This window comes from Somniosus microcephalus, chromosome 1 (assembly GCF_052327205.1).
Source record: "Somniosus microcephalus isolate GS21.2 chromosome 1, FLI_Smic_1.0, whole genome shotgun sequence".
Classification (NCBI taxonomy): Eukaryota; Metazoa; Chordata; class Chondrichthyes; order Squaliformes; family Somniosidae; genus Somniosus; species Somniosus microcephalus.
Genome location: NC_140987.1, coordinates 220,226,271 through 220,246,741, shown reverse-complemented (window position 1 = coordinate 220,246,741; position 20,471 = coordinate 220,226,271). Strand labels below are relative to the sequence as shown.

General features: G+C 42.2%; 1 protein-coding gene across 1 annotated transcript in view; it reads right to left on the bottom strand.

Moving 5' to 3' along the window:
- Positions 1 to 20,471, bottom strand: part of LOC147124614 (ceramide transfer protein) — a 157,542-nt gene that overhangs the window by 11,977 nt on the left and 125,094 nt on the right. The window contains exons 13-14 of the mRNA XM_085982436.1: positions 895 to 990; positions 542 to 674 (exon numbers count right to left, since the gene is read on the bottom strand). Of these exons, the coding sequence (XP_085838562.1) occupies positions 542 to 674; positions 895 to 990 (229 nt within the window). The remainder of the gene's footprint in view (positions 1 to 541; positions 675 to 894; positions 991 to 20,471) is intronic.

Here is a 20,471-nt window from a genome sequence, read left to right as displayed (position 1 = left end):
GCCTATTTTGAGCTTAACTGCACATCTGCTCCTTGTCTGAAGTTGCTGTACCATTTACGCTTAAATAACAGCGAATGCCATTAGCCTCAATGTTATTTTGAGAGCAAACTGTGGTCCAATATACTAAGGAAATGGATTGCAGTTTTACACAAGTAAGCCGTGCTCTGTGGCCATGAATCATCGTTCCTGCATTCCACCGAGTTCACTTCTAGTCAAGTGGCTAAAAGCACATCTGTACCTTGAACACGGCTCTCAGTCTCAAAAGAGGAAGTGCCTGCACAGCTAGGCAGGACTCATCATTTTGGAATGTTCAACAAGTCAATACGTTGCCAGTATTAACTGGCATTAAAAGAAATAGGCAGGCCACATTCAGCCTATGGGCCTTACACTACACGATTATATCCTAAACAAATATGGCACCTTTACAAGTGCTGCTGTTACTGTCAGAAACTATATATCTGCTACTGATCTATCCATAAGTTCTCAAAATATTGAGATAACTTTAATAAACTAATTTGAAATTAATCTGAAATATTCTTACTTTCCCAATCATTGCGAACATCAACATTCCAGAAGTAATGGCATACTTCATGTCCTGTAACTCCTTTGACAGAATGTGTTGCTTTGAGAGGATCCAAGACAATCCCATTCTCTTCTACTTCTCTCCTGTAGACCTGCACAAAATGGAGGACTATGGTTGATTAGGTTAATCTTCAGCTATGGGCTTTAAATGGTAGCTATGCTCACAAATAGGTATTAGTCTCAACTACATACCTATTGAAGGTAAGGGGTGGATCTTACCTTGATCAAAAACACAAGTTGAGAAAAAAATTCTACCTACAAGAGAAATTGGCTGAGTTTTAAATACTTCAGGCAAATGCAAAAAAGCCTTACCTTCATTTCTCCCTCTTCTACCACCAACTGCCAATTAGCATCACCACCTACATCCTGGAGAGAGTACTGCATGTGATTTTGCACCATCTCTTCAACCTGCAAAGACAAAGAGCAACCGCTTTTACAACCTGCAATGCAGCAGACTATGCATACCAGCCATATTCTGCTACTTGTAATGAACAGATCAGCTACAGCAAATCAAATTCAGTGTACGGACATTATCATTTTTCAAAAATATTGCTTGCGCACAGAAGATTTCAGAGACAGAAAAATGCAGTTTGCCCCAACAAGCCGGTCTCTTTTTGGAGCATCAATTCCAGCTTCCTCTGGTCTCTCTCTACCACCTCGAGCTCCAGAAATTCATCAAATGATCTCAAACCATTCATACCATGTGGTTCAGCTACTTTTCCGACTAACTTATTCCACATGTTTATTACTCATTGGGTAAACCAAATCTGCCTGAACTCCTTATTCATTTAATTTTTAATGTCTTAGTTTTTGAACTTTTTAAAAGTAAAAACAATTTGGATCACCATCAATCCCTTTCATAATTTTTGAACATTTCTATTGGATTACCTTGATGTCTGCTCCTTGGCAACAAGAACAAGACCAATCCTTTCTTCATTAATTGAACAGCCCTGAGTCCCAGTACTGTGACTTTTACTGTACATCATTCTAGATGGAGTCTAAACAGTGGCTAATATAACTTCTCTTGATCTGTAGTTGTCTCTGCTAAAGCAACTCAGTACCTGGTTTGCCTTGCACTGGGCTGCATGGCATGAAAAAAAAGGGATTTATCTTATCCTAAACAAGTAGCAAAGTTTATATACAATATTCTAGCATAAAGCAATAGAAGTCTGCTTGGTATGGCATTTAAAGTACTGTTCTTGCCCTCTAGCTCAGTCTCTACCATGTCCCCACTAAGGTGCGTGACCACGCAGTCACCTGCAAGGTCCCGCGCAGGCCGCTCCTGTCTTTTCCATTGTAGATACTGCGCATGAGCAAAAATTTGAATGGGCCACGCATTGGGGGAGGCAGGCCGCACAGGAGGCAGTGCAGCTTACAGGGGACATTGGTTGCTGCATCTTTTCAAATTTCAGTTTTCATTCCTCTGCTACATAAAATGTTTCCCCCAGCCCCCACTGTCACCAACTACTGCCCCATCTTCAACCTTCCCCTTCTTTTTAAAGTTCTGGAACATGTCATTGCTTTACAACAACTCTTCCATCATTCTTTCTTCAAACCCTCGAATCTAGTTTCCGTCATTCCCACGGTACTGATCAAAGTCAACACCATCCTACGAGACTGCAACCATCTCTTATTGTTCCTCACCATCCAACCTCTCCACTGACATCAGCTCACCATACCCCTCAAGTATCTACAATATGTGGTACTGCTCTCTATTTGCTATACCATAGACAATACATCTCAAAAGGTTTTGCCTCTCGTGACTGCAGACACCTCTGATGTACCCCAAGGTTCCACGCTTGACCCTCACCATCATTTATATGCTACCCATTGGCATAGCTATCCAAAATTACGAATGCTAATGAAACCCACCTCTACCTCACCAGCTCCTTTCTTGACCCCTTGTCTATTGCAATTGTCTCCAACTATCTACCAGATATTAAAGACTTCAATAAATCATAACTTCCTTCAGCATATCAGCAAAACCAAATCTTCAGCTGCGGCAAACACCTGAAGTCCTCAAGCCTCAGCTTCATCAATCCCCCTGGCAGCCATCTGAACCCAGAGACACAGAACCTTGAATGACACACAACCCTGAACTCAGCTTACTCCCCCAAATCCAGTCAAAAAGACCTTTCTTTGATCTTCACCGACTCCAGCCCCACTTGTGCCATCAAAATACTAATCTATTTCACCATCCATAAACTACAAGTCGCTCAGAGTGGTCCAGCCCAAACCTTGCACTGAGGCCAACATCTACAGTATCTAGCTTCAAATTCCACAGGCTTCCCAGAGAATCAACTACGGTTTACATCCTCACCCCAGGTGACCTTTTCTAGCCGATACCTCTAACATGCACCCTCTAGTTCAGTTCTTATTTCCTGCTTCTGTTCTTGCATAGATTGCCACTTCCTCAACCATGTTGCACCCACCCTCTTAAATTTCTTCCTTCCACATCTCCAACTGGACACCTCCCTCCAAGTCCATTCTCTTCAACTGTGCTTTTGATTACTACTGACTCCCTTCCATTCCTCCAGACAGTATCCACTCACTAGCCACCATCTTGTAAAGAACTTTAAGATGTCTCTTTCTATATTAAGAGCACTATAGAAATGTAACGAGTAGTGGTTGTACAGGTGCACTATCCCTTATCCGAAACCCTTGGGGCCAGATGTGTTTCGGAATTTGGAATTTTTCGGATTTCAGAACGGATGATGCTTATAAATGGACAAGAGGCAGCCGTTGGGTTTACCCTACAACTACACCACTAGTGATGGATGCAAACCTGGCTAGGTAACCAGATTACTATAAAGAAAGAGTTAACAGCAATGTTTCCTCAAAGTTGCACACGGCCACGCAGTAATCTGCAAACTCCCGTGCAAGCTGCTCAAGCTTTTACACTGGAAATACCGCGCATTGAAAGAAACAAGCCACATCGAACAAAATATACAATATTTCAGTGCAACAATTTATACAAAGTATGAATACAACAAGTATTGTGAACATTTAAGGGTCAGTTTTTTTTTTAAAGCACAAGAAATCTGAACCATTTTCCTATCCGTTTAAGTATCTTCCCACTGAGTGACGCTCCACGAAAAAACTTTCGGTTTTCAGAGCTTTGAATTTTGGAATTGCGGATAAGGGATTGTGGACCTGTACTAGAAAGTACTGTGCTGCTCTCTAGTGGTATAAAATGGGCACTACAATTATAATCAGCAAATACAATTAAAATTGTAGCCACAGGGTCCATAATCCATGGTGGGTGTTATAGAAACATAGAAGATAGGAGCAGGAGTAGGCCATTCGGCCCTTCGAGCCTGCTCCGCCATTCAACGAGATCATGGCTGATCATCCAAACCCTAGCACCCGGTCCCTACACAGACAGCCATCCCACCCAAGCCCTATCCCCGTATTTAATCCCCCCCTAACACTAAGGGTCAATTTTTTATCATGGCCAATCAACCTAACCTGCACATCTTTGGACTGTGGGAGGAAACCGGAGCACCCGGAGAAAACCCACGCAAACACGGGGAGAATGTGCAAACTCCACACAGACAGTCACCCGAGGCCGGATTTGAACCCGGGTCCCTGGTGCTGTGAGGCAACAGTGCTAACCACTATGCCACCGTGCTGCCCCGTTATGGTTAAAGCATTAACGTTGCAATTGTGAAGTTCACCCGTTAGTTTTTATAAGCCTGTATTGCCTTACACCTTCGATATAGTGTTATGCTTCATCATTGATGGCTATATGAACTTGTATACATTTAATAAATAGATTATGCAAAAGTAGAAACCTCTGCAGCTCTATTAAAACTAAACTAGGCATGTCAGTGCCAAAGTGTTCATCATTCCAGCTGTCAAATGAAGACAGCAAAACTGTAGAGCACATAATTTATACAATGTAGCTGGTTTGCAGATAGCATGGAGGTCCTTTGGCCCAGGATGTGGCCATAGTACAACTATAACAAACTTTTTACTGGTAGTTAGTCCCTTTAGATTAAGTTTCAATTACTTGGAGATTCCTGAATCCCAACATCAAATTCCACGATCAGTATTCAATGTCCAGCGCTTAATGACAAAATTAATTGTATGAACGTTACCATCTTCAACAATTCCTTCAGGATAAAGTTGTTCAAGATCCTTCTGTTTGAGAGGAGTCAAACATCGCTCTGTCCAAACAGCAGGCTCAGAAAGTACACAATCTACTAAAACCTTCTCTAATGGCCTAGGAACAGTTTTAAGTTTCCACCTTCAAGGAAAAAGCTCCTCCATGAATCTCAGGGGCACCTATTGAAGGTAGACAATAATGTTCAAAAGTGACTCTCTAACCCAGTAAAAGTCCCACTTGTCTGTAAAATGCCACTGAGGAAGTGCTCGTCACTGCTGGGGCATTAAAAGACAGTAGCACTTTCTTTTGAGACCTGATGATCATTCTTGCCTCACTCTTTACCCAAGTATAAAGTTTCTGCTGCAAAAGGATCTCTGGCCACCTTCCTAAATTTGCAATGTTGCCATGGGGCAAGACTAATCCCTGGATTAGGGAGCTGCCAGAATCAGAGAAAGGTTGCAATTACTGACAGCCATTTACTGAAGGTGAACAGTTTGGACGCTGACATGAGGCCGATTGGGGGAGCTTTGTGCTGATAAGGTTACTTCTTGAATCTTTAAGATTCCTAAAATACTGATTTACAGGTCGACAGTCACTAATCTCTCAGGGTGCAGTAGCCTATGGCACTGAACTAGAAACCCAGATGCCATGAGTTCAAATCAACCATAGCAAGGTGTGAAATGGAATTCATTAAATTGGGTAATTTGTAGGTGAGCAGAGAAAAAAAACACAAATTGTTGTAAAAATGCAATCAATTGTCTTTAGGGAAGGGAACCTGCCACCCTACCCAGTCTGGCCCACACATGAATCCCTGAGAAATGGGCAATAAATACTGCTTTGAGTGTTGCCCACATTCTAGGAAAAATATTTTTAAATACTGTTTTCATGCAGTACTGGGGAGTGTTTTACTTGAAATTCTGCAATCCTATTCAAATTGGTCCCCAAAACATGACATTTCCCTTAAAAGGATTTTGCCTGAAGGTTTATGGGAAGTTAAGTCCTTAGCAAGAACACTGCACTAGTCTATTAAAAGCATCAATTGCTGATTATTCCAATAATTTTTACTCTCTAATATATCATGCATGTGAACAAGGGAGTTGTCCAGATGTTATTGGGGCTTGGGCCACTACCAAAATTTCCACCACTTGCTCATGAATAAGCTTAACCAAGTGGTTTTGGTAAATCTATCTTCATATGGCACATATCTGGGCTAGGCATCATCTTCCCTCAATGATCCATTTGTTTTTGTTGCAAATACAGGGGCTGTATGACAGATGGGACAATTTACTGTATGGTGTCCACATATGGAATATCATTGAAGAATCTGCAATAGTTTAAGTGAAAAGGGCTTTCTCTAGTATAGAGTTAAGTTAAATTATTGGAAGATCATTTTATTGATGCCAATATTAATGGTGGGAGATAAAAACATGGGAAAACTGAAGGAGGCGAATCAATATATCACGTATACAGTCACATCTTGAAGCTTCTCTGATATAAATACACAACTTGAAGGCACGATAACACAGTAAGTGGGACCTAGTATTAAGCTCCATGGGCTCCTCTCTAAAAAGTAAAGTTTTCCTCTGCTTCATCAAAGCCCAAAAAAGTCAACTGCTTTAAGTAACTTGGAGTGGATGGTTTGGTACTTTTCATTAGAGCCTAAAGAGCTGATGGAACGAGACTAAACTACAGGCAAAGAAGGATCTTGCATGGCCGAGGAGATTAAATGAAAGTTCCTAAAACGTTTCAGAGGTGAGTCTTTGGTTATCTACTCATTGATTTTTTTGCAGGACTGTGCCTTTGGAGCAGTTTAAATTCTAGGTTGGTGGCTCTAGTAGCAGTATATGCACTCCAGCTCTGCACTATGGATACCAGTCAAAGCTAGCTACAACAATGTCAGCAGCAGGCACATTTTTCACAGCTCCTTTAGACTGTGGTCAAGGTTACCAGAATGGGAGACCGCATAATTTTCAACACCCCAGTGACTTTTGTCCGGGAATGGAAAGATCATCCAGCTTGAGCTGCAAGAAGCCGACAGCCCCTAGGACGTGGTTTCAAGTTCCACCGCAGGACTTGAGCACATAATCTAGGCTGACACTTCAGTGCAGTATTGAGGGAGCGCTACAATTGTCAGAGGTGCTGTCTTTTGGATGAGATGCTAAACCAAGGTCCCATCTGTCTATTCAAGTGTATGTAAAAGATCCCGTGACACTGTGAAAAGCAAGGGAGCTCTCATGGCCAACGTTCATTTCAACCAACAGATAATCTTATCATTCGTCTCTGCTGTTTGTAGGACCTTGCTGTGCTCAAATTGGCTGCTATGCCTGCCTACAAAACAAGTGACTGTACTTCAAAACCAATACATTTGCTGATAAGTGCTTTGGAGTATCCTAAAAATGTGAAATGTGCTACCTAAATGCAAGTTCCTATTTCTGGTTCCTTAAGTATCAAGTGAAATAATTCTACCTTTCATCATATTTGAATCTCACAGTAGGTGCTACTGCAGAGCTTGGCACACAGAGCAGCTCCAGGAACTGCAGTGTCTATAGCCAAATTCAAAAGTTAAAAATGCAAAATATCTACCCATTAGTTATATTGGAGAAGGGGGTTGGGGTTTTTCCCAATCAAGTTTCCATCTGTACCACAGCACTGAAACAGCCCTGATTAAAATCACAAATGACATCCTCTGGCTGTGGTGAATTGTTCCTCCTATCCACATCGACCTCTCTGCAGCCTTTTGAAACAGTCAAAAAAAACTATCCTCCTCAATGCCTCTCCTCCGTTCTCCAGCTCAGTGGGGCTGCCCTTGCTTTGTTCCACTCTTACCTGCCCAATCATAGCCAGAGCATCTGCAGTAACAGCTTCTCTTCTCACCCCTGCATGGTTACCTCTGGGCTCACCTACAGACCTATCCTCTTCCTCATCTTCATGCTGCCCCTTGGCAACATCATCTGAATACAAGGTCGGGTTCTACATACAAGCTAAGATCATCTAGCTCTACCGCTTCTCAACCTCTTCACTGTCCCATGTTGTCAGACTTCTTGTCCAGCATCCGATTTTGAGAGAGCTTGAATTTCACTTAAACCATGAGAAGAGTGATGCCATCGTCTTTGGCCCCCACCACAAACTCCATATCCATGCCCCTCCCCGACCACTGTCTCAGATTGAATTAAACTGTTCTCAACCTCCGCATCCTATTTAACCTCAAGCTGCGCTTCTGACCCCATATCCTTCCATCTCTGTAAATCACCTGCCTCAAGCTATATGCTTCTGAAACTCTCAATGCATTTGTCATCGAGACTTCACGATTTCAATGCTCTTCTGGCTGACCTCCCATCTTCCATGTTCTGTACACTTCAGCTCAACTAAAAATCTGCTGCCCAGAACCTAACTCTCACCATATCCCAACTCAACCATCACCCCTGTCCTTGCTGACCGACAATGGCCTCCCAATACACCAAAGTCTCCAATTTAAAATTCTCATGCTATTTTTTAAATCCTTTCATTCCTTGTCCCTCCATATCGCTAACCTCCTCCAGCTCCAAAACAAATGCCTCCCCCCCACCCCAGAACCAATGTTCCCTCTAATTTATTTTGGCCCGTGTGGCTACAGTAACATGCTGCACAGACCATTCAAAATTCCACACATGCGCAGTTTTTCTATTTAAAAGCCGGCTCACCAGCTGCGCGGGACCTGCAGAGCACTGCGCGGGGAACATTGCCCAGAACTCTCCGTTCCTTCGACTGTCTCATCCTGTATTTCCCACACTTCACTGTGTGTCTTCAGCCACCTAGACCCCAAGTTCTGGAATTTCCACACTAAAGCCCATCACCTCTCCGCCTCCCTTCCCTCCTTTAAAACCCATTTCTTTTGCTAAGCTTTTGGTCACTCCTCCTTTGGCTAGACATCAATTTTTTTATCTGATTACGCCACTGTGGAGCATCTTGGTACATTATTCTATGTTACGTGCTATCTAAATAAATAGTGGTTTTTGTTGTTTCTGGATGGATGAATTCAGATGGTAAAATTGCCTTCCTTTTTCCCATCTTGAGTACCTGCCAAAGTCCCAGGGCTGGGGCAAGCCAGGGTTCCTTCTCATCATAATCTAGCATCAGACTCAATTATGACAAAATTATTGTCTCAATGTGACAGACCACACTGTGCTTCAACCACCTATTCTTAAATGTTGAAATGGTCTCTGCTTCAAACACTAATTCTGGTTTGACAAAAGCAGTCTTCTGTGCAGTGTACTGCGTAGGAAGGAAACGGTCAAAAGAAAAATTGCCCAAGTTTGCAAGCGGAGAAAGGTGGTAGGAGAAAACCATGTGCGAGGGGAAAACTAAATTTAAAGATCGGGGGTAAATCTCATTTGACTCATTCCTTTGTCCTCTATGTACTTTAGGACTATAATGTTAGTACTGTAGTGCCAAACAAATTGAGGTTGGCTGATTTCAATTTAAACCTATCTAAAAAGGGCCAATTTGCTGAAAGTTGAGTAAAAAAAATCCACATGACCACCTAAAAGTAATTTCTATCCCAAGGCAATAATGCACGATAACTTTAGTAAACCAGGCTTTCGTTATTTTGTTATGAACTGTCAATTCACGGCCCACCCATTCTGTAACTCACGGCTGGTAATTGAATTAAGTGTCTAGATTTATATAAAGCTAGTGCATGACAGAAGTCTTAATTTCCAAAAAAGTGATGCAATAAAATCTGCTTGTATTCAGTAGCAATAAGCATTTGGAAGTCTGCAGTGGTCACTGTGTCTGCTGTGAGAGCTGAATATCAAGTTCTAGCTGTAAAGTATTCGTCACAAAATCGGTGCAAATAAGAAAAGGTAATTCACCCTGCAATCTTCTCTCATCACAATAGTCCCCCTATCACAACATCCAACTGCTTTTAACCTCTATTACCATACATGGAAGTCCATTCAATTTATTGATCTCTCCGAAGAATATCCCAGCATCAGTCCTAAATTTACCTTTTACAAATTTGAAACTCTGCCCCTTACTCTTCTGTCACTGTTTAGTTTGAAGTAGTATCCGGACACCATCAACTTTCACTTATTGTTGCATGGCTTTATTGAAAGCAATGTCAAAAATCTATATGCATTGAATATATAATACACCAGGATTTTTTGAATGAAACATCAGCATTGGTATCTGCAACGTCCCAAGTGCTGAAACCAGGTCAAGAAAGGGCATTGCTGCATCAGTGGCAGAACTTTGTCTGGTATTTTAGAAAGACCAAGTCTACAATAAACTACCTGAAATTCAAGAAGGAAATTAACTAGTGAATGGGTTACGTTGAATCATAAACTTGACGAGGCATTTGGTACTGTGCTTGCATTATTACATATCATGGCTTCAAATCTCTTCCACCTCCAGAAGGAAATCCGTTATGCCCAAGAGGCAAGTCGCCGATTACCTTCAGAGTAGGCCACCCCTTACTTCCTGCTTGGCATTTTACAATCTGGTGATGTGCAACACATCGCATTTCTTCAACCAGTTTCCCAAAGGGGCTTCTTTGCATGTAAATGCTCAACAGCTTTATACAAAGATGAAGATAATCAGTGGTGCCAAATGTGCCTATGGGGTAAGAGCTCAAGATTAATAATACAACGGAAAGTGCTTTGCAATTTGCAAAATAACATTTATCAGTGGGAATGCATCCAACAATAAACCATCCAAGGAAGAATCTATGAGCTGGGACTTTAAAAGCAACTATTCTTGCAGGAGTGGCACTTGTCAACAATGATGCTTTGAGCGGCGGCGGGAGGAGTCCGAGCGGCAGCGACCTATATAAGGTAAGCCCGAGGCGCGGGTAGGCTTACCAATCTCCAAGGGAGAGAAGTAAAAAGTAATCGAGGTGTGACGTCACCACAAAGCAGGTAAGTGATTGGTTGGGAGTATTTCTCTCTTTTTAAAAAACTAACTGTGGTTTATAGTTTTTAAGGCCTCTGTGGTGTAGCGGGACAGTTTGTAAACCAGGGCCCTTAAATATATCATTTAAAAATAATATTAATAAATTTAATTAATTACATAGAATGGGAGAGCAGGTGATGTGTTTCTGCTGCAATATGTGGGAGCTGGTGGACACCATTGATGCTCACGGTGATCACATTTGCAATAAGTGTTGGCTGCTCGAGGAACTCCGGCTCCATGTTGATGAGCTGGAGTCCGAGCTTCAAACACTGCGACACATCAGGGAGGGGGAAAGTTACCTGGACTCTGTGTTCCAGGAAGTAGTCACACCAATTAGATTAACTAATTCAGATGTAGTCCGTGGTCAGGGACAGGAGGGTGTGACTATGAGTGAGGCAGGTACGGGGATCCAGGAGGTAGTGTTGGAGGAGCCGCAGCCCTTGCTGGTTCGAGGCTCTTACTCCCTGTGAGGATGGGAACAGGGACTGCAGGGAGGATGAGCATCCTGGCCACAGCACCGTGGAACAGGGGGCCATTCAAGTTTGGGGGGGGGGGGGGGGGGGGGGGGGGGGGGGGGAAAGAGAGTAAAAAGAAATGTTGTAGTGGTAGGGGATAGTATCATTAGGGGGATAGATAGGGTTCTTTGCAGCCGAGAGCGAGAGTCCCGAAGGCTGTGTTGCCTGCCCGGTGCCAGGGTTAAGGACATCTCCTCCGGGCTGGAGAGAAACTTGGAGTGGGAGGGGGAGGATCCAGTTGTCGTGGTCCACGTTGGTACCAACGACAGAGATAGGACAAGGAAAGAGGTTCTGCTGAGGGAGTATGAGCAGCTAGGGGCCAAATTAAAAAACAGAACCACTAGCGTAATAATCTCGATTATTACCTGAGCCACGAGCAAATTTGGCTAGGGTAAATAAAATCAGAGAGTTAAATGCGTGGCTCAAAGCCTGGTGTGGGAGAAATGGGTTTTGCTTTTGGGGACACTGGCACCAGTACTGGGACAGAAGAGAGCTGTTCTGTTGGGACGGGCTTCACTTGGCCAGTGCTGGGACCAGAATCCAGGCGAATCAAATAACTAGGGCTGTAGAGAGGGCTTTAAACTAATTAGTGGGGGGGAGGTTTCAAGAGAGCAAAAAATAAAAATGTCAGCAGAGAAGGCAATAGAGCAAGGTAGCAGTGGGGGAATTAAAAACCAGAGCGTGTCAGGAAGGGACAGAATGTGTAAAGGTAAAGTAGTAAAGGGGGTAAAAGCAGGAATAAATTGTCACAAAACATATTTAAAAGTTCTTTATCTGAATGCACGCAGCATTCGTAACAAAATAGATGAGTTGACGGTACAAATAACTACACATGGGTATGATCTGGTGGCCATTACAGAAACATGGCTGTAAGGTGACCATGACTGGGAACTAAACATCCAGGGGTATTTGACAATTAGGAAGGACAGACAGAAAGGAAAGGGAGGTGGGGTGGCTATGTTAATAAAGGATGGAATCACTGCAATAGTGAGAAATGATACTGGGTCAAAGGATCAGGATAGTGAAACAGTTTGGGTGGAGATAAGGAATAATAAGGGGAAAAAGTCAATAGTGGGCGTAGTCTGTAGGCCTCCTAACAGTTGCAACTCTGTTGGTCGGAGTGTAAATCAGGAAATAGTTGGGGCTTGTAATAAGGGAACAGCTATAATCATGGGGGATTTTAACTTTCATATTGACTGGACAAATCAAATTGGGCAGGGCAGCCTTGAGGAAGAGTTCATAGAGTGCATTAGGGACGGGTTCCTTGAGCAGTATGTTACTGAACCAACCAGGGGGCAAGCAATCTTAGATCTGGTCCTGTGTAATGAGACAGGATTAATAAAAAAATGTCCTAGTAAAGGATCCCCTTGGAATGAGTGACCATAACATGGTTGAATTCCAAATTCAGTTGGAGGGTGAGAGAGTTGGATCTCAAACCAGCGTACTAAGCTTAAATAAAGGAGACTATGAAGGTATGAGAGCAGAGTTGACTAAAGTGGACTGGGAAAATAGATTAAAGTGTTTGACGGTACATGAGCAGTGGTGTACATTCAATGAGATATTTCACAACTTTCAAGAAAAATATATTCCAGTGAGGAAAAAGGGACGTAAAAGAAAAGACAGCCATCCGTGGCTAAGTAATAAAGGATAGTATCCGACTGAAAACAAGGGCATATAAAGTAGCCAAATCTAGTGGGAGGATAGAAGATTGGGAAGCATTTAAAAGCCAGCAAAGAATAACTAATAGATTAATTAAGAAAGGGAAGATAGATTATGAAAGTAAACTAGCAAAAAATATAAAAAGATAGCAAGAGTTTCTACAGTTATATAAAAAGAAAAAAAGGGTGGCTAAAGTGAATGTTGGTCCCTTAGAGGACGAGACCGGGAAATTAGTGGTGGGGAACATGGAGATGGCAAAAACGCTGAACAAATATTTTGTATCAGTCTTTACAGTAGAGGACATTAAAAATATCCCAACACTGGACAAACAGGGGGCTATGGGGGGGGGGGGGGGGGGGGGGAGGAGCTAAACACGATTAAAATCACTAAGGAGGTGGTACTCGGTAAGATAATGGGACTAAAGGTGGATAAATCCCCTGGACCTGATGGCTTATATCCTAGGGTCTTGAGAGAAGTGGCGGTGGGGATTGCGGATGCATTAGTGGTAATTTTCCAGAACTCCCTGGATTCAAGAAAGGTCCCAGCAGATTGGAAAACTGCTAATGTAACGCCCTTATTTAAAAAGGGAAGTAGACAAAAGGCTGGAAACTATAGACCAGTTAGCCTAACATCTGTGGTTCGTAAAATGTTGGAGTCCATTATTAAGGAAGCAGTAACAGGACATTTGGATAAGCATAATTTAATCGGACAGAGTCAGCATGGTTTTATGAAGGGGAAGTCATGTTTGACAAATTTGCTTGAATTCTTTGAGGACATAACAGGGTGGATAAAGGGGAACCAGTGGATGTGGTGTATTTGGACTTCCAAAAGGCATTTGACAGGGTGCCACACAAAAGATTACTGCACAAGATTTTTTAAAAATCACAGGATTGGGGGTAATATACTCGCATGGGTGGAAGATTGGCTATCTAACAGAAAATGGAGAGTTGGGATAAATGGTTCATTCTCAGGTTGGCAATCAGTAACTAGTGGTGTTCCGCAGGGGTCAGTGCTGGGACCCCAACTCTTTACAATCTATATTAACGATTTGGAGGAGGGGACCGAGTGCAACATATCCAAGTTTAGCGATGATACAAAGATGGGAGGAAAAGCAGTGAGTGAGGAGGACATAAAAAACCTGCAAAAGGACATAGACAGGCTAAGTGAGTGGGCAGAAATTTGGCAGATGCAATATAATGTTGGAAAGTGTGAGGTTATGCACTTTGGCAGAAAAAAATCAGAGAGCAAGTTATTATCTAAATGGAGAGAAACTGCAAAGTGCTACAGTACAAAGGGATCTGGGGGTCCTGGTGCATGAAACACGGAAGGTTAGTATGCAGGTACAGCAGGTGATCGGGAAGGCCAATGGAATCTTGGCTTTTATTGCAAGGAGGATGGAGTATAAAAGCAGGGAAGTCTTGCTTCAGTTATACAAGGTACTGGTGAGGCCACACCTGGAATACTGCGTACAGTTTTGGTTTCCCTATTTAAGAAAAGATATACTTGATCTCGAGGCAGTTCAGAGAAGGTTCACTCGGTTGATTCTGGAGATGAGGGGGTTGACTTATGAGGAAAAGTTGAGTAGGTTGGGCCTCTACTCATTGGAATTCAGAAGAATGAGAGGCGATCTTATCGAAACATATAAGATTGTGAGGGGGCTTGATCGGGTGGATGCGGGGAGGATGTTGCCACTGATGGGTGAGACTAGAACTAGGGGGCATAATCTTAGAATAAGGGGCTGCCCTTTCAAAACTGAGATGAGGAGAAACTTCTTCACTGAAGGTAGTAAATCTATGGAATTTGCTACCTCCGAGCTGTGGAAGCTGCGACATTAAATAAATTTAAAAGGGAGATAGACAGTTTTCTAGCTGATAAGGGAATTAGGGGTTACGGGGAGCGGGCAGGGAAGTGGACGCGAGTCTAGGTTCGGATCAGCCATGATCCTATTGAATGGCGGAGCAGGCCCGAGGGGCCGTATGGCCTACTCCTGCTCCTACTTCTTATGATCTTATGAGATGAGAGCAACTTGGTTACAAAGGAGTCCTACACTTTCTCCTTGATCATACAAGATAATGGAGTTCATCCTTGACTGGTGTTTTTAAATGTATTAATACCATAACCAAAAACTATTGCCCTGATTTTGCATAGATAACATCAGTGAGGCCATTTATAACTGAGTAAATCGGACGGCTACTTCTGGTGTCCGCATATGCGCAGTTAAAAGCGGAAATCCGTAAGTCATCACCAATAGACTTGGCACTGAAATCAATGTACAGGTGTGAAGTTGGGGTTATTGTCTACTAAAAATGCCAGAAAAAGTTAGGGCCATGCATTCAGGAGGAAATTAATTTATAACAGCGTGATAATGATAATAACTGCCAAACAATCTCTCTGGCCCTGAAAATTTAATTTTAAGCATGGAGTCTCATTCCTTCAGAAGTTAATGAATGTTGGAGATTTTTTTTAAATTACAACTTTTTATTTTTTAATGTCTGTCTCTTTTATCTTGTTTTCTCTCAATCCCATCTGTCTTTTCCAATCTTTATTTTGCTTTCTGTACAAGATTTAAATCTAATTTATACTTCCTGGTTTAGACTCTGCGTGTCTCAGTGGGGATTCTTCAATCTTACTGGTTGAAGTGCCTCACTGTTTCTTGCTCTGCTCACAGACGCTTTGTTGAGAGCGTCACACTTGATCAGATGCTGGATTAGAGCATGTCTCCGCTCAAAAGCACACAAAAACTTTGTGGGCAGCTGTCAGCGAAGTGAGCGGCGAGTGCCACTCCTTCGCTGCTGATCACAAAATTCGGGCCAATGTTCCTGTGGTAGACAGATCTTTCCTTGGTCTGGAGAGTCTGCACTTTAGACTTGCAGTGAAGATTTAAATGTGAAAGCTTAGCTCCTGGAGAGTGGAAATGTTTCAAGAGAATCCTGCCAATCTTTAACTTAAAATCTCTTAACAAATGTGCAAAATTTGAAGCGCAAGTGAAGACCAATCTGGTAAGGCTTATATTGAATGAGAGACAATCTGCTTCAATGAGGAGATTAATAAGAGTCAAGATAGGGACACTGCCAAAGCTTCAGAAGCTAGAAGTAGCCAGTTTCAGCAGATTCTCCAAGAACATTTCCTACTAGGAAGCTGCAATACTGCTGCCTAAAATAGGAGGAAAAGGAAGCAATGAATGGTCCCCATACAGTATGGCAATGAGTGACAGTTAAGGTTACAACTGGGATGTAAAATTTCAAGCCAATTTCTCCAGGCTGAATGACTGGCCTATCCCAAGGTACGTTGAGAGTAAGTGAGCAAGGAAGAATGGAGTTACTTGACAGGAGGCTATCAAGGGTGTGTACAACACTATTAGAACTCTTTACTTTTCAGAATATATATTTTTTTAATTTACACAAATGATGAGTATATATGCATCTAAGGTTCCCCATATCAAATGCAAGGGAAGCAAAATTCTTCAAAACAAAGCTGAATATTCCAAGGTTGTCCAGTAACATGTAGCAAGAGGAAAATCTTTCAGTAACAAAATAGTAAGGTTTGTTATTCAATGTCCTAACTGTTAAAGTGAATAAGGAAATTGCAAAGTTAGACATTGATTTCAAGCATGTTGAATCTGGAAGACTTCGAAGAACTTCCCCATCAGCTACTGTTTAATGTAAGTAGCCATCCTATAAAGTTTAACATTGTGTATCACGTACAGAATGTACTGCTGCACTAAAATGAAATTAAAGCGGCCTTATTGTCCATAGAGCATTAATGGGTAATTGGCTGCGATAGTGAAAGCATATTGTTAAGCTTGAAAAAGAGTTATTTGATACTTGGCAATATAAACTTTTGGGGCATTTTGATGTACAGTTAAGGGTAATGAACAGTGTATATGTAACATAATTACTTGGCAATTCTTTAATTCTATTGTTGACAATTACCCACTGAGCGGTGCATTGTTCCATTTTAGAACAGCAGTAGTATGAGGTAGGGAAAAGAATACTCGCTTTCAGTATTTTATCACTGGTAAAGCTGGGGATTGATGTAAAGGGGTTTGAGGACCGACTGCAGGATTTTTGTGCTCAATTTTTCCAGTCTGCGCCAAGTAGCTTTTAGTAAAATACCAGCAAAAATAAACCTGCAATTAGTTTATAAATAGGCCATGAAAATTCAAATCCCATTGACATTAAGGATATGGATGTGGTACGAGGCCCCTTGGGTCGGAGCGATCATATGATAGAATTCTTCATTAAGATGGAGAATGAATTAGTTGACTCAGAGACTAGGGTCCTGAATTTAAATAAAGGAAACTATGATGGTCTGAGGCACGAGTTGGGTAGGATTGATTGGGGAATGTCACTCAAAGGGTTGGCGGTGGATCGGCAATGGCAAGCATTCAAAGACTGCATGGATGAACTCCAGAAATTGTTCATCCCAGTTTGGCATAAAAATAAAACAAAAAAGTGACTCAACCGTAGCTAACAAGGGAAATTAGGGATAGCATAAGATCCAAGGAGAGGACATATAAATTGGCCAGAAAAAGCAGTAAACCTGAGGATTGGGAGCAGTTTAGGATTCAAAGGAGAACAAAGGGATTAATTAAGGAGGGGAAAATAGGGTATGAGAGTAAGCTTGCATGGAACATAAAAACTGACTGTAAAAGCTTTTATAGATATGTGAAGAGAAAAAGATTGGTGAAGTCAAGCGTAGGTCCCTTGCAGTCAGAATTAGGGAAATTTATAATGGGTAACAAAGAAATGGCAGACCAATTAAATACATATTTTGGTTCTGTCTTCACAAAGGAGGACACAAATAACCTCCCAGAGATGTCAGGGAACATAGGGTCTGATGAAGGGGAGGAACTGAAAGAAATCAGTATTTGTAAGGAAATGGTGTTAAGAAAATTGATGGGACTGAAGGCCGATAAATCCCCAGGGCCTGATAATCTACATCCTAGGGTACTTAAGGAAGTGGCCCTAGAAATAGTAGATGCATTGCTGATCATCTTCCAACATTCAATGGAATCTGGAACAGTACCCATGGATTGGAGGGTAGCGAATGTTACCCCACTATTCAAAAAAGGTGGTAGGGAGAAAACGGGGAATTACAGACCGCTAAGCCTGACATCGGTAGTGGGGAAAATGCTAGAGTCCATTATTATAAAGGATGTAATAGCTGAGCACTTGGAAAACAGTGACAGGATCGGACAAAATCAACATGGATTTACAAAAGGTAAATCGTGCTTGACTAATCTACTGGAATTTTTTGAGGATGTAACTGGTAAAATAGATAAGGGAGAACCAGTGGGTGTGGTATATTTGGACTTTCAGAAGGCTTTTGATAAGGTCCCGCACAAGAGGTTAGCGTGTAAAGTTAAGGCACGTGGGATTGGGGGCAAGGTATTGACTTGGATAGAAAACTGGTTGGCAAACAGAAAGCAAAGAGTTGGAATAAATGGGTCTTTTTCCGAGTGGCAGGCAGTGACTAGTGGGGTACCGCAGGGATCAGTCCTTGGACCCCAGCTATTCACAATATATATTAATGATCTAGACGAGGGAACTAGATGTAATATCTCCAAATTTGCAGACGACACAAAGCTGGGTGGGCGTGTGTGCTGTGAGGAGGATGCCGAGTAACTCCAGGATGATTTGGACAGGTTGGGTGATTGGGGAGAAGCATGGCAGATGCAATATAACGTGGATAAATGTGAGGTTATCCACTTTGGTGGCAAAAACAGGAAGGCAGATTATTATCTGAATGGCAATAGATTGGGCAAAGGGGAAGTGCAACGAAACCTGGGTGTCCTTGTGCACCAGTCGCTGAAGGTAAGCATGCAGGCGGTTAAGGTGGCAAATGGTATGTTGGCCTTCGTAGCGAGAGGGTTTGAGTACAGGAACAAGGATGTCTTGCTGCAGTTGTACAGGGCCTTGGTGAGACCACATCTTGAATATTGTGTGCAGTTTTGGTCGCCTTATCTGAGGAAGGATGTTCTTGCCATGGAAGGAGTTCAGCAAAGATTCACCAGGCTGATACCTGGGATGGCAGGAATGACGTATGAGGAGAGATTGGGTCGATTGGGCTTGTACTCGCTGGAGTTTAGAAGAATGAGAGGGGATCTCATTGAAACTTATAAAATTCTGACAGGACTGGACAGACTAGATGCAGGAAGGATGTTCCCGATGGTCGGGGAGTCCAGAACCAGGGGACACAGTCTAAGGATAAAGGGTATGCCATTTAGGACAGAAATGAGGAGGAATTTCTTCACCCAGAGAGTGGTGAACATGTGGAATTCTCTACCACAGAAGGCAGTAGAGGCCAATTCATTATTAAATATATTCAAGAAGGAATTGGATATATTTCTTAAGGCTAAAGGCATCAAGGGGTATGGGGAGAAAGCAGAGACGGGGTACTGAATTTGGATGATCAGCCATGATCACATTGAATGGCGGAGCGAGCTCGAGGGGCCGAATGGCCTACTCCTGCTCCCATCTTCTATGTTTCTATGTTACCCACATACATCATTCCAACATACCTGCTGTCTAGGAAAATGTATAAATATTACTAGAAAATAGGGAAAAACTTGTAAATTCTTAAAACTGATGGCACTTAAAAACTCAGTTACAAAAACAAACTTCTCAATTTGTTGAGCTCTCAAACTGCTAACTGATATAATGGTTCATTTAAACCATTATTCTGAAAATATAAATGTACAGTTTAAATTGTAGTCTTCAATCGCCTCTACCCACTTTTGTCAGGCTATTTAATGGCAAGCAATTTTACTAGTTTTTCCCTGGAAAATTGCCAGCAATGGGGCAACCAGAGCTCCAGAGTGTGAAATACATGATTCTGTCGGGAGTATGCTACAGCACGAGTCTACAGGGTTTATCCTAAACTCGCATAGGAGACAGCAGGGTAAACCCACAAGGCATTGTCAAGATGACAAGTTCACTCATTTAATCAGGTGTCTGCTTATACCCTAGATAACAACTACGATTATATTCGACAAATAAAATGTCAGCACTGTGCCGAGAACTCAAAGCTCCTCCTGGAAGGGTAAACCGGTTCCCCTTATCAATATCCTCAAAAGAACAAAGTTCAACCAGTGCTCTGTTCCGGGCCACTGCCGCTGATGGCTCAGTTAGTACTCCAGCACACTCAATATTGAGCAATGCTAAGATTATTGAAGACCTACAGTCCTAATCCACCTTGGTCAGAATGTCTAGAATGAGACAAAATTATTAAAGTGAGGTGGGGTGAGGGCACGAGAAAGAGACCACAGAGGAAAACATTCAAAACTAGTGTGAGCATCAAGAACAACTTCTGCATTATAAAAGGATATGCCTGCCACCGATAGTTGGGGGGAAAAAAACAAACTGTGGGCCTGCCTCAAAGTTAGACAGTGATGATTCTGAGCAGTAAGGAACATCTGATGGCAGGGGCACAATTTTATTAACAAGGACAATCTGCCCAGGCGAATTTCCCTCTCCTCCCACATGAAGATGAAGTAAATTTCCAATTGCACATCAAAGTTAAACAACTAAGAAAAAACAACAGATTAAGAGATCCAATTGCAGTGGTTACATTTCCAAATTTAAAAAAAGTTCAACGAGTCATGTATAAATGAGTTTGAAGACTTTCAGAACATGTGCATTAGTAATGGCAGGTTTAAGGTTTGTCATGCTATGAAT